At 46.4% G+C, this 14775-nt stretch overlaps 1 protein-coding gene and 1 long non-coding RNA gene across 3 annotated transcripts; one reads left to right on the forward strand and one right to left on the reverse strand.

The window, feature by feature from the left end:
* Positions 1-974: 974 nt before the first annotated feature.
* LOC100501444 (9-cis-epoxycarotenoid dioxygenase 1, chloroplastic-like) lies at positions 975-2901 on the forward strand. The gene has a single exon (XM_023301399.2). The coding sequence runs from the start codon at positions 1150-1152 to the stop codon at positions 2440-2442; it is 1293 nt and encodes a 430-aa protein (XP_023157167.1). The 5' UTR covers positions 975-1149; the 3' UTR covers positions 2443-2901.
* A 1989-nt stretch (positions 2902-4890) lies between these two features.
* LOC109943706 (uncharacterized) lies at positions 4891-6615 on the reverse strand. Of its 2 annotated transcripts, XR_002266776.1 has the most exons (3): positions 5767-6615; positions 5154-5266; positions 4891-4989 (listed from the first exon to the last, which is right to left on the reverse strand). It is a non-coding gene; the product is annotated as an uncharacterized lncRNA (long non-coding RNA). The 2 variants fall into 2 exon arrangements; XR_002266775.2 differs by lacking the exon at positions 5767-6615 and having other exon boundaries at positions 5154-5660.
* Between the last annotated feature and the right edge of the window lie 8160 nt (positions 6616-14775).

The following is a 14775-nucleotide window of genomic DNA, read 5'->3' on the forward strand; positions in this document are numbered from 1 at the left end:
ACTACAAACATTACAAGGCAAGGACTTGCCTAAGGCTTTGAATGGGCGTTTCCTCAAACAGTACCATCCTAGTATGTGGCAAGATGCCTAAGAGAACCGATGTAATCACATCGAGTTAGTTGCTTTTGGTTTGCTCAACTCCACCAAAAGGCAGGGGGGCATATGTTGAACCCCAAATTGAGCAGGCGGACGGTCCGGCCCTGAGGCCGGACGGTCCGCGGTCCGGACAGTCCGCGCCTGTGGGCCGGACGGTCCGCGCATGCGCAGAGCAGTTTAGGGTTCCGAGTTTTGTGCTATGTTTGTTGGCTAGATTTGCGGAATTAGCTCGGAATCCAGTCGTGTAAAGGGTCCAGCCCCCCTCCTCTATAAAAAGAGAGGTCTACGGCCGATTAACCATCAACAATCGAATCAATACAACTTCTATTCGCATTTATTTCCAGTACAATTAGGAGTAGTTCTAGTCTAGTTCTAGTTTAGCCTCTCGATCCCCAAATTCTCCGCCTCTCCTCGACTCTACGTCGATTAGAGGAGTCTAGGTCGGCCGGCCCGAGCCTAGACAACCCCTAGGATCTCTCCTCCCCGACGGGGTCCCTCCCGGGAGCGAGATCCAGGCGCCGTCGGCGATCTTCCGCCGCCCCTGCACACGCGCGGACCGTCCGGCCCCAGGGCGCGGACCGTCCGGACGTCAGGCAGGAAAACCTAGCCCCTGCGCCAGGTCGCGGACCGTCCGGCCCCAGGCCGCGGACCGTCCGCGCCTGACCAGAGAGCACCGCCGCCGGTTCTTCTTGAGTATTTGGCGCTCCGAAAAGGCGTCAACAGCCGGCTCCCGCTCCCTCTCCGGCAGCCGGCGAGCGGGGCGGCGGCGAGAAAGGGCTGGGCTTCCTGCAGCGCGCGGCGGCGGCGGCGCTGGACGCGTTCGAGTCGGGCGTGATCGCGGGCCTGCTGGAGCGGCCGCGCGCGCTGCCGCGGTCGGCGGACCCGGCCGTGCAGATCGCCGGCAACTTCGCGCCGGTCGGCGAGCAGGCGCCGGTGCGGTCGCTGCCGGTGTCGGGCCGCATCCCGCCGTTCATCTCGGGCGTGTACGCGCGCAACGGGGCCAACCCCTGCTTCGAGCCGTCGGCGGGGCACCACCTGTTCGACGGCGACGGGATGGTGCACGCGGTGCGCATCCGCAACGGCGCGGCCGAGTCGTACGCGTGCCGGTTCACCGAGACGGCCAGGCTCCGGCAGGAGCGCGCGCTGGGGCGGGCCGTGTTCCCCAAGGCCATCGGCGAGCTGCACGGGCACTCCGGGATCGCGCGCCTGGCGCTGTTCTACGCGCGCGGGCTGTGCGGGCTCGTCGACCCGTCCCGCGGCACGGGGGTCGCAAACGCCGGCCTCGTCTACTTCAACGGCCGTCTCCTGGCCATGTCCGAGGACGACCTGCCGTACCAGGTGCGCGTGACGGCCGACGGCGACCTCCGCACCGTCGGCCGCTACGACTTCGGCGGGCAGCTCGCCGGGTGCGGCAGCATGATCGCGCACCCCAAGCTTGACCCGGCGTCCGGGGAGCTGTTCGCGCTCAGCTACGACGTGATCAAGCGGCCCTACCTGAGGTACTTCTACCTGCGGCCCGACGGCGGCAAGTCGGGCGACGTGGAGATCCCGCTGGAGCAGCCCACCATGGTGCACGACTTCGCCATCACGGAGCGGTTCGTGGTGGTGCCCGACCACCAGGTGGTGTTCAAGCTGGGCGAGATGCTGCGGGGCGGGTCCCCCGTGGTGCTGGACGCGGGCAAGACGTCCCGGTTCGGCGTGCTGCCCAAGTACGCGCGCGACGCGTCGGAGATGGCGTGGGTGGACGTGCCGGACTGCTTCTGCTTCCACCTGTGGAACGCGTGGGAGGATGCCGGCACCGGGGAGGTGGTGGTGGTCGGGTCCTGCATGACCCCCGCCGACTCCATCTTCAACGACGCCGACGACGGGCGCCAGCTGCAGAGCGTGCTGACGGAGATCAGGCTCGACACGCGCACGGGCGCGTCGACGCGGCGCGCCGTGCTGCCGGCGTCGGCGCAGGTGAACCTGGAGGTGGGGATGGTGAACCGGAACATGCTGGGGCGGCGGACGCGGTACGCGTACCTGGCCGTGGCGGAGCCGTGGCCCAAGGTGTCCGGGTTCGCGAAAGTGGACCTGGGCACGGGCGACGTCGTCCGGTTCGACTACGGCGACGGGCGATTCGGCGGGGAGCCCTGCTTCGTGCCCGCCGAGGGCGCGGCGCCGCGCGGCGAGGACGACGGGTACATCCTATCCCTGGTCCGCGACGAGCGCAAGGGGACGTCGGAGCTCCTGGTGGTGAACGCGGTGGACATGCGGCTGGAGGCCACGGTGCAGCTCCCCTCCCGCGTGCCCTACGGCTTCCACGGCACCTTCATCAGCGAGCGGGAGCTGGAGGCCCAGGCCTGATGACGAGATTTTCTTGATTGATTGCTTGGTTCTTTCTTTACGCTGACGACGACTGATGATCGGTCCATCCCCTCCATATCGCTCTGCTCCTCGTCCTCTGGAGCAGGGGAGGGAGGGAGAAGGTTGTTACCAGAGGGAGCCTGAGCCCGTACATAGGAGGTCCCCGGAGCCTTGTTCCCCATATGCAATGCAATACTGGCACTCTTCTTGTACCATGTTTTTTTTAAAAAACAAGCATGGCTTAGTATGGCTAGCCAGTGACAGTGAGTAGTAGGGTCAGTCCACAGCACAGCAGAGAGAAGAGAAGGGGGGGCAGCAGCTTGCCAGCTTGTGTTGCACTCGCTGTCACTTTTGTGCTTGTGGGGAGGGTGCCAACTGCCAAAACAGCTGGTGCTCTGTTTCCACCTCCACACTGTGAGTGTGTTTGGATTGGAGGTGCTGGTAGCACAGGTACAGTACAGTAGCAGCCCAGTGGCTGGCTATGAATTGAACCACCCAGTTGCTGCAACTGAGGTGATATTGTTGATGTCACTCACATGCATGTACCATCTCTGTTCTGTTCCTCCTCCATACACCACTGTTTCTGATCCTCATATACATACAAATACAGATACAACAATGATGGATGCCCCGCTGAGTTCTTTTTGTTTGCACATGCTGCTCCCGGCCCGGATCCGACTGCGACGACAAGCGAGCGCCTGGCCGCTTGTGAAGGATTTCTGTTGTACCGCTGTTCATCCTTAGTCCTTATTCGGATTATTCACGTTGCACATGGATTGTATATGGATTGAGAGCTAATCGAACAAGCCTTTAGTATTATTTAAAAGAGAGAGAAAAAGGCCCTGGCTTTCCCTAGTCTGATTGCCGCTGTCGGCTTTCCACTTCTCCAGTTCTGGGTGAAGATCACCCGGGAATGAGGTCAACCCAGCTGAATTCAATGGAGCTGTGGTGCGGTAACAAGCCATCGTCCCCGGCGCGCAGTCGCGTCCAGGGTGTATCCTACCGGTACTGTTGGAAACTGGACCGGAAACATCTGAGAAGAAGGTGCGGCCAACCAGCAGCCCAGCGTGCGCGTGGCTGACTGACTGACTGGCGAGCAGATACAGATGCAGAGGCAGCAGCAGCCTGCCTTGTTCGGTTCCTCAGCTTGGTGCCCAAGCATGCAGGATCAGCAGGACGACAACTTGAGTTGCTCATCTTGCGTTGTGCAATAAATATACGTAGTTAGACATGTGTCTATGTAGAATATGCTCTCATACTTGTGTTAATTCTTGTCGGTATTGGACTAATCTCCGTCGGTCGGTACCGACCAACATGAGTTAGCCTGTTGCGACTATTTTTTTTCTCTTCATCTTCCTCTCTGCTCTCTGTAGAGATGAAAATAGGTCAGGCACAGCAAAAACTCACTTGCGGTCGAACCTATGAAATCTACCTAAAGTCGTCCGCGATCGCACCCGTGGGTGTAATTCCAAAACCGCGCCGAATCCATTGGGATCAAAACCTTCACCCACGCCCAAGTACTCGTGTTTCGAGTCTAGGATTAAATTACCATCTCTCTCCTGCCTCCGCGGAACTCTCGACAGATTTTTTTAATTCCTGGTGAATCACATTCATGCATAGAAGGAATCTTTTGGGCCACGAATCACGGGAACAAATATTACCGTGTGTACACCGTTTACGACTGCATAACGCTGTGTAACATGATAGCATAAACAATGCAACATTTAAATATCCACCAGTTTGAGATAAGGAAAGACGTGCTCCACGTTCGCATAAATAAAGGCACAGTTACGGGAGGAAACAAATTCTCATTTACAGCCGCTCGTCCACGTTCGTATCTGTGATATTGGCAGCGGTTAATGACTGCATAATGATGCGTAAATAAACCGTTTACGATTGCATAACGATGTGTAACATAATGGCATAAACCATGCATTATATAAATCTTGACCGGTTTGATATAATGAAAGACGTGTTGCATAATCGCGTAAATAAAGGGACAATTACGGTTTGAGGAGCATTAGTAGAAGGAAATTAATTTTAATTTACAGCCGCAGTTCGCGGGTTCTGCTCGGGCGGATTCCAGCGTAAAACGTGAGCTAAAACAGCGTAAATGAGTTCAGATCCGTGAACCCATCATTTTATTATGTAACAACCAAAAGGCAACACATGGTTCAGATCCATTTATTATGTAACAACCAAAAGGCAACACATGGTTCAGATCTCAAAAAAAATAAACCTATCATTTCATATCCGTGAACCCATAAATGATATACAAAATACGATAATGAGCGACACAATGATGGTCAGGATGTTAAAAAGATACATCATTCATGTCGCACACATCAATCAAGAACGATGTCATAAATATAACAAAGATGACAGATGCCATGCCATAAATCATGTCAATATATGTGCATGCTGAACCAATAACAGAAAACACAATTGAAAAAACAAAATCATCAGAACACTTGGCTTCTGCTATAAAAATGCTTCTTATGCTTCTTTGTAGCCTATACATAGTTCCTCCATATGCTTTTATGATTCCTGAAAGAAATAGGATAGGTGAGATGAAAATGAAAGAATATAGTCCAAAACTTTAGTAACTTACTTCTTTATCCTCTAACATTTCTTTAGAACAATTATTATACATTTCTAGTACCACAATCGAGCCATACAAAACTTTTAAAGCCCATTGTTTTCCTGTTTACCCCATGAAAAGGAAGAACACGATGCCAAATAAGCGCGCACACACACACACAATGGATAGAAACTTGACTGAGTTCAGCTACATGCATCTCCATGGATACCCTCAATTCCATTTCTGCTATAAATTGCAAAGTAAGTACCAAATGCCACACCAGGAAATACATAGAGGAAATGAAAGTGCATAGTAGCTGCTCAAGTATATAATAAACCATTATGTTGCTAGCATTTCAGACAGAAGATAAAAGAAAATATCTAATACCATGATAATGCAAACCATTACAATATGTTATATAATGCATGATGAACAACGAAAAAGACTATTCCAGCTAGAACACAAGCTTCAATTGCTTGTGGATAGATGATGCCAGCAACATAAATCATATATAACAAGTGTTTGTTAACCAACAAAGTTGCATATCACCCATTCGCAGGTATCGGTTCTCAATCAAAATCAAATCAAATTTCTTACACAACATAATATAAAGGATCTCATCCCACAACACCATCCAGCACCCACAGAACCCCCATACCCATTGAACAAAGAATTAGGATTAACAAATTTACCACTTCAGATAGCAAGAAAAATCTTAGCGCACATTCTTAGTTAGTTCTTACTGTTGTTAATAAGGGCCATCAGGCGGAGGTAATGAATGGTCAATTGATCATAAAGCAACACACTATACAAACCTGATTAAGTTCTAATAAATAGACCGTAAAAACTTGATGGCTTGATAAACTATTAAAATTAGAATAGGTAAGCGTAAATATTTCATTATGTCCTGGTTACTGAATTTACTTTGACACCCAATTTATATATGTAATGAAATAAAACTCATGATAAAACCTTTTCATCAGAATTGTAGGTCCTCCCTTCTTATATTATCACTGATGGACTCCTTACATAGTTGATCAGGTCATAAATTTTGCTTGATGTAGAACATTCATGACTGGATAAGACCATACTTTTAATATGTAGATAGAAATATGCTAGGGGAATGAACATAACAATTTCATAGATAACATTATGCATCCACATTTAATTTTAATGATATTATAATGTTGTTACTGGGAACTGGGTAACACAAAGGCAAACCAGTAGCCAGTCGGCTTTCCACACCTGAAAGGTAGAATAGGTTGCCAAAAAGTTATCAGTTTTTCAGGTATAGCTTTTAGGTTGGCTGTCCATCAGCATGTTCTGAGAAAATTGCCAGACTGTATTTTAAAAATAAATCAGGAAACATTGTTTGTGCCTTCGATTAGACCCTCTAAACCACGAAGTGGCATAAAAATTGGAACAGAAAAGATACCAATTAAGTTATGAATTTGAGACCAGAACATGTCAAACATCCTTCCACCCTAAGTGTTTGTACTACTATAACAAAATAGATGTGTGACTGAGAACTAAGAGGACCACCAAAGTATAAACGATGGAGAACAAAAAGGAGACAACAGAAAAAATTTAGAACCTACGGTGCACTTTCCAGTAGAAACATTTTATTTATGTGCTAGTTGAGTACCAGCATCCAATGTGACCTGCAAAAGGAAAGCTCAATTTCATTCCTTTTGTGTAATCTAATGACTAAGAGGAACATGTTTACACACCAATAATTCAAATAAGATTACAATACTACTTTTGTATCCTATAGATTACGGAGTTCATAAAAAAAATCTCCATCATATCAAGAAGCAATATGGCATAATTCAAAGCTAACTGAAAACAAAAACAATATGTACATATAAGGATATACAAACTTACTAGCATGCATAATACTATTTCTTATGTAATTTCCTGAAAACAAGAAAACATACTAAAATATGGCAGTAACCTCTTCAAGGGTTGCAAATGCCGAACAAGCATCCTCTTGCACTCTTTATTTCGTATCCAATATCCTTGTGAGCAATCCCATGAGAATCTTATCAAATTGTTTGCATCCGTTTGGATGATCAAGGCTCTGCACCGAGACAAGAATACAGTTCCATAAGAACCATAATAATGTGCGGATTTAAAAATGCAGAAGTGACACTTTTTTCCTAAAAATGATGTGTAAATGTCAACCCCACACGGAGCTGGTCTAGGCGTTCGGCATGAGCATCTTGAGCGGCAAGTCGTCTCCAACATGCTGCTCCAGACGATGTGCACAGGGCAGTACCTGACCTCCATGGCGATCCTCAGCTCCATCTTGAACACCCCCTCGACTCGCTCTCTCGTGAGCTTCGATGCGTCGCCGGTGCCCCTGAGAAGCACCTCGTCGAGCGACGATGCGGCTAGCAGGCCAGACTCCCCACCCCACTACGCGACGCTGCTGCCCGGGTCTGCCAGGCGGGCGCATCGAAGGGCTGCCCCACGAAACGGAACTCGGTGTCGAGCGGTGCAGCGAGCTCCACCCACATCACCTCTATTGCGGTTGCGCATTTGCGAGGAAGATAGAGATGGGAGACGAAGAAATGGCGGTGGCTGTGATCTGGAGCAGTGAAAATTGTTAGGGTAAAGAACGTGTGGATTTGGATAATGGGTTTTTATGGGCTACATACGGTTGGGTGGGGAATAACTGGGTGGTATGGCTAGACCATGAGATACAACTCGACTAGGGCTTTCTCTCGTTATTTACGCTAAATTGGTTTGGTTGCATAAATAGTGAACGGAAGTGGGCTTAACCGGATTTGTTGGTGTTGGTGGTCAGGGCACTCTACAGTTATTGAGAGCCTAGGGCTCTTAATATATATATATATATATATATATATATATATATATATATATATATATATATATATATATATATATATATATATATATATATATATATATATATATATATAGGGACGAGATAATGGAAGCCCTGGCCTTTCATTAGTACCAGGAAGCCCCAGCCAGGTATAGCCACGTTCCGTACCAACGTGCGTCCCATCGGGCACGGGTTCTGACTTGGAGAAATTTTAGCGTAAAACGTGAACAAAAACAGCGTAAATGATTACGAATTTTAGCGTAAATCGTAGATCTGTTTTGAAACGGCGAATGCGGCCCGAAAATTACGGCGTAAAAATCTCGCGCGTCCCATCGTGATCGGGTTCTGGCTCGGACAGATTTTAGCGTAAAACATGAACCAAAATAGCGTAAATGAGTACGAAATTTAGCGTAAATCGTATATCTGTTTCGTAACCGTAAATGGGTCCCGAAATTACGGCGTAATAATCGCGTGCGTCCGATCGTGCACGGGTTTTGGCTCAAATAGATTTTAGCGTAAAACGTGAGCTAAAACAGTGTAAATGAGTACATAATTTAGCGTAAATCGTATACCTGTTTCGTAACAGCAAATGAGGCCTGAATTACGGCGTGAAAATCGCGTGCGACCGATTGAGCGCGGGTTCTGGCTCGAATGGATTTCAGCGTAAATCGTGAACCAAAACAACGTAAATGAGTATGAATTTTAGCGTAAATCGTCCATCTGTTTCATAATAACGAATGTAGACCGAATGTATCTCTCAGCGCATGAGGTTGTCATAAAACGCATCAAGAAATTTCGTAAATTGGTGTAAGATACAACAAGTGATCTGAGGTAATTGTAGCGTAAAATACAAGCTAACCATCTACAGGAGAACTGTTTCAGATTTTGCAATAAGATATAAGAGATAATTATTCCTGTACTCAACTATGATAATATCGTATTTACATTTTAGCTGTTGGTACATACACACAAAACTCTGTTTCACCATAACACCACTGTAGCAAAAAACGTCACATTGACCAGAGCTAGACTCACATGTAGAACTGCTTTCTGATTTCCCTCCAAACCACGTGAAAACAACCTTCACAAAGTAAAAAAACTGAAGTGAAATATGCCAATAACTTTACAAATGGGAAGTTAAGATGTATGATGCCATAATCATGAGGACCTCTTGGAGGAGTTTTTCTTCAGGAACTATTTTACTTAGGCAGTCAAGAATATCTTGATTCTCATCTGTAGAAACAGAAGCAGAAATCCATGGAAGAAATTTTGCCATCATGTTTACAGGGATGCTACATAAGAACTGCCATACTAAATTTGCTTGCTCTTCGTGTGAAAACTTCTTGATGAGTAACGGGAAGACCTACAAAGTTTTCAGAAGATTAGACAGCACCATTATATGCCCCGTGTTCCAGCTACTAGCACTAATGCAAATTGTGAAGTTACTACAGCTTCATAATGTCTAGCCTCTTGCTTAGGAAAAAAATGTTTAAAACCACAGATGGGAGTAAACTATACAACTATGTATGCATTTTTGTCTCAAAGGTGACCATGTGTCATGCATCAAAAGAGAGGAACCAAATTGCATAAATACTATTATTATATATGTCATACAACCACTTGATATAGAAACCGAAGGTCTGCTATTATATTTCAATATTTCATCAAATTACATACAAAATGGCAAGACAAAGCAAGAAGGGAAACAAAATGTGCACATGTGAAATGCTATCTAGTAGAAGCAAACAAGGTAATGCAATAAAACATGCTTTAATGGCTTATCAAATAACTGAATTTATCCCTCATGTCCCAGCAATCATTCTTATTGGTTCTGGCATACATTAGATAATGGTCACAAGTTTAGTACTCGGACAATGGAATAAGAAAGGAAACCACTGGATATATACTTATGGCCTATTGTACTGGTCAAGGATATAAGCTAAGCCATGACTCTTTCAAAGCATCTGACACCTCACACAAACGCTGTTTGGCTACACTTACTGCAACTGCGACTGCAATTTTCTTCTCTCTAAAAGTACTGTAGCAATAGCTGCAACGAACGGGGTGAAATGGAAAAACTGAAAATGAAAGCCAAATGGTAAGAACAATGAACATGGTATATGCTTGAACATCATGATACAACAGAAGAAACATTATGTTCAAGAATCGATCAAATTAAACAAAAATGGATATCCTAATAAACGAATGGATTAAGATGTGTTCTCACTTTTAACCATCATGGACAGTAATCAGCAGCTAACGACCCCAGCCATCACGCGTGTGGACGGATGGAGTTGCCCCATCAGTTTCGTTGAAGAGCTCCGGTCCGGTCCCCGTTCTTCTCCACCTCACGCCGCCGCATCTCGCGCTCCATCTATAGCTGCTGCTCCACGCGCTTCAGCCGCCATGTCGCCTCCCGCTGGTGTGCCGCCCCTCCTCCAGCTCGCGGCAGCACTAGGCGAGCTCCGCCAGCGCCTGCCCCTACACGATCGCCATACCCAGAGGTGGCGAGGGCGCGACATCGCCAACACCGCTGGGGGCGGCGGGCTCGGAAGCCCGTACACCGCGTTGGTCGCGGCAAGCTCCATCGAGGGCCAATATTCTGCTGTGAGATCTGATAGCAGCGGCTGCGCTGAGCTGGGTGGATCTGGATCTGGGCGGGGTTGTGGTTTGGATCAGGGAGTGGCTGGCTCGGCGGCGGCGGCGTGGGTGGAGGCAAAGCCGATGAGGCGGTCGGTGCCAGGGTCGCCCACATCTGCATCCATGCTCACATCTCTTGCAACCGCTGCCGCTGAAACCCTAGTTATCTCGCACACAGCAGCCGTCGGGAAAGGTTGGATAGAGTAGACGGTTTTATATGATGATGTTATGACGAAATAAGCATAAACTTATGTACAACAAAGCGTAAAAGGTTTACTGACAATATTGGATGACGACTGACGAGTGAGCGGTCAGGGCTTTCTCCAACTAAAGAGAGTCCAGGGCTCCTAATACTATAACTATATATATATATATATATATAACCTTGATTAAATATATAAACAAAATTACTATTGTTTATCATGTATAATAAGTACTATTAGATTGGTTATAGTATATAATATTATAATATATTTTTAATACACTTAGTTAAATTTAAAAAGAGTTTAACTCCTTAAAGACGTGTGGTATACTGATCCGTGCGCTATGCTAGATGCGAGGACACTTCCAATACAATCACTATCATAGTAATTTGGTGGCTACTCTCTCTCTCTTTGTTTGTTTAGGCTGTAGTTACGAAAATGGTTGTTGTGGAGGGTGTGAGCTGCGAGAAAAGTTGTTGTAGTCTATGAGTTAAAAAAGTTGGAAGCAGTACGGTGGAATTGATTGTGACTGTGGGAGTCATGCATGGACGAGCGAACGCCGCGACTATCGGTTGGCGGCGATGGAAAATGACGAAACGGTCCACCTCACACATATATTTATTATAGCTCACTCACACATGTATTCATTATATCAACATCATTCATGTTTATGTTCTAGGAAGTAGTCTACCTTAGGGCATGTACAATCCACATAAATGACTCGTATCTTGAGAGATATCTAAGGGGATAAGTGTAAAAAAACACAAGAAGACATATCTTGATGAAGGTACGTCTATACTCTCTAGCACAAGAGACAACATATCTAGTGTAAAAACAAATAGAATGCTAGCATGCTAAGACTGTCTCCAGTAGAGTGTGTAAAATAGGGGACACGAAACTGTAGATGACACTGTTTGCATAGAGAAGTTTGAAATAGGGGATAAGATAGGGGATAGAATAAGGGATCTACTGGAGATAACCTAGCATCTAATCTTGTCTATCGTATCTACCATCAATAATTGGGTGCAATTCCACCTTCTTTTGAACTGTTTTTAAAGAATACCTACATTTCACTGAATAGGGCGTGGCGTCCCCAGGTGAGATTAGATTTAGCCGCATATTGTGGATTCAAGGGACAATATTTGATGTTAGCATATTAATCCCTTATTGGTTTTTACGCCAGATATGTTGAACACTTTAAAAGGTAAAAAGAAAAAAGAATAAGATAAAGATGTTACTGTTTAGAATTTCTGTCTAGTTAGGCGAAATTCCGAACACTTTTCTCCTGGTGGCGGTTGGGCTTGTGGCCAGTTTTTACGACTTCAGACTTGTTCGATTAGGGGTGGATCGAAGAGGATGGGAGGGAATTAATAGTCAAAATTAAATAGAATGAGATTTAATCTCCTTCAATCCCCTCCAATCTAGATGCAATTGAACAAGACTTTAGGCTATGCTCGGTTCACACAAGTGCATTCTAGGGAGGGATTGAGTTAATCCTGAAAGTCGCCTAGAGGGGGGTAGTTAGGCGAAATCTGAAATTTATAACTTAATCCACAAACTAAAAGTCGGGGTTAGCGTTAGAGCGAATATCAAGTCCGAGAGAGAGGGGAAAACAAATCAACCAAGAAAATAAAGCGGATGACACGGTGATTTGTTTTACTGAGGTTCGATTCCAAAGAACCTAGTCCCCGTTGAGGTGATCACAAAGACCGGGTCTCCTTCAACCCTTCCCTCTCTCAAACGGTCACTTAGACCGAGTGAGGCTTCTCCTTAATCAAGCGGGTCACTTAGACCCCACAAGGACCACCACACACTTGGTGTCTCTTGCTTTGATTACAAGTCACTTAGAAAACAAGAATGAGGAAGAAGAAAGCCAACCAAGCAAACAAGAGCACAAGAAAACACAAATGATCCTCTCACAAGTCTAAATGCGCTAGAGTTGATTTTGAGACTTTGAGTGGATCGATCTCTTGAAATGTGTCTTTGGAGTAGTGTCTATTGCTCTTGTATTGAATGTGCAGTAGTGAATGCTTGGATGATTGGAGTGGAGGTGGTTGTGGGGTATTTATAGCCCCCAACCACCAATTCAATCGTTGGGGCAGGCTGCTGTCGATGGGCGCACCGGATAGTCCGGTGCGCCACCGGACAGTGTCCGGTGCGCCAGCCACGTCACCCAACCGTTAGGGTTCTGACGGTTTCGATCGTTGGAGCTTTGTCTTCTGGTGGCACCGGACAGTCCGGTGCCACACCGGACAAGCACTGTTCACTGTCCGGTGCGCCTTCTGGCGGCTGCTCTGACTTCTGCGCGAACTGTCCGCGCACTGTAGCTTCCAGGCGACCATTGCAGTCGATCGTTGCGCTGGCTAGCCGTTGCTCCGCTGGTGCACCGGACAGTCCGGTGGCACACCAGACAGTCCGGTGAATTATAGCGGAGTGGCGCTTCTGAAACCCGAAGGTGGCAAGTTTAGAGTTGTACGACCCTGGTGCACCGGACACTGTCCGGTGGCACACCGGACACTGTCCGGTGGCACACCGGACAGTCCGCTGCGCTAGACCAGGGTTCTCTTCGGTTTCTTTTGCTCCTTTCATTTGAACCCTAACTTGATCTTTTTATTGGTTTGTGCTGAACCTTTAGCACCTGTAAAATATATAATCTAGAGCAAACTAGTTAGTCCAATTATTTGTGTTGGGCATTCAACCACCAAAATCATTTAGGAAAAAGTTAAACCCTATTTCCCTTTCAAATCCTCTCTTGTCACTTAAACCTCTTGCGGGTATAATCCCCTTAGGTTGTAATCCCTGGATTCAAAAGATTGTTCGGTTAATCCAGGGAGATGCAATTTTCGATACAATGAAGGCAGCCTTATTATAAGAAGCACAATAATATAATGGCATGTTAACACTAATAAATTGTAAAAGACTACATCTCCAGTGTCATGTTCATGACGAGATCATGAATCTAAATAATGATGCATCTCTCTTTAACATAACAAGTACACAAAAATCGTTGAAAAAAGGTCTTCAATACATTAATTAGAATGACACTTGAACAATATGAACAGAGAAGACATTCTACTCCTGAAGACTGAGAAAAATGCCACTGTAGATACATGTCAATAACTATAAACTATTTAAGCAAGGTTAATATTCAATGTATTAATTAAAAATAATTATTATATTGACTAAAACATCTTGTAAAAAAGTGTTGTATATGACTAAAACATCTTCTGAAAACATGGTTGATGCCAACACAAACCAAAGCAAATATGTATGTGCAGAATTGAACTAGTTTGCATAAGGTAAGTGCAAAGGTTGCTTCGAATTAAGCCAATTTATATTTTTTCTAGATATGCATGGTTGCTTTCCTTTATTTAACATTTTGGACCACATTTGCACCACTTGTTTTGTTTTTGCAAATTCTTTTGGAAAATCTTTTCAAAGGCTTTTTGCAAATAGTCAAAGGTATATGAATATGATTTCGAGAAGCATTTTAAAGATTTGAAATTCCCCCCCCCCGTTTCAAATGCAGGACCCCCACTAGTTCAGTCTGCCCCTCCTCCAGCTCTTCAAGCAGCTGTTGTGTCAGCTATTCAGGCAGGACCCCCACTTCCTCCTTTTGGTCCTTCTCTGCTTCGGCCGGTCACTCTGGATTTCTCGTCGCCGGTCGTCGGAACCGTTAGTGCTCAGTCGCCAGTGCCACCAGTGCCTGTTGTTACCATTGCTGCTGTGGCGGTGTCCATGACTGCTTCTGCTCCGGTGGATCCTGCATTGCAGACTCTGTCAGAGTCAGTACCAGCTCCAGCTTCTACTGCAGATCCTGGATCCGAGAGTGACGGCGACCCTCAGCTTGCGTTTACGCTTCTGCCTGGATCACGACCGAATGCGCCCCCGCCTCCTCCCTCCTCTGGTCTGTAGGTTTGGGTAACCCTTTTGGTGTTTGACGCCAAAGGGGGAGAGATATGAGAGTTGTGAGAGCTAGAGGGAGTTAGGGAGTTAGTTGAGAGTGCCTTTTGTATTTTAATGTAATATATTGGCTTGATTCTCTCTGTACTAGCTCC

Source organism: Zea mays, chromosome 1, assembly GCF_902167145.1.
Source record: "Zea mays cultivar B73 chromosome 1, Zm-B73-REFERENCE-NAM-5.0, whole genome shotgun sequence".
Classification (NCBI taxonomy): Eukaryota; Viridiplantae; Streptophyta; class Magnoliopsida; order Poales; family Poaceae; genus Zea; species Zea mays.

Coding starts and splice junctions, on each gene's coding strand:
- LOC100501444 (XM_023301399.2), top strand. CDS start 1,150: ATGGTGCACGCGGTGCGCATCCGCAACGGCGCGGCCGAGTCGTACGCG.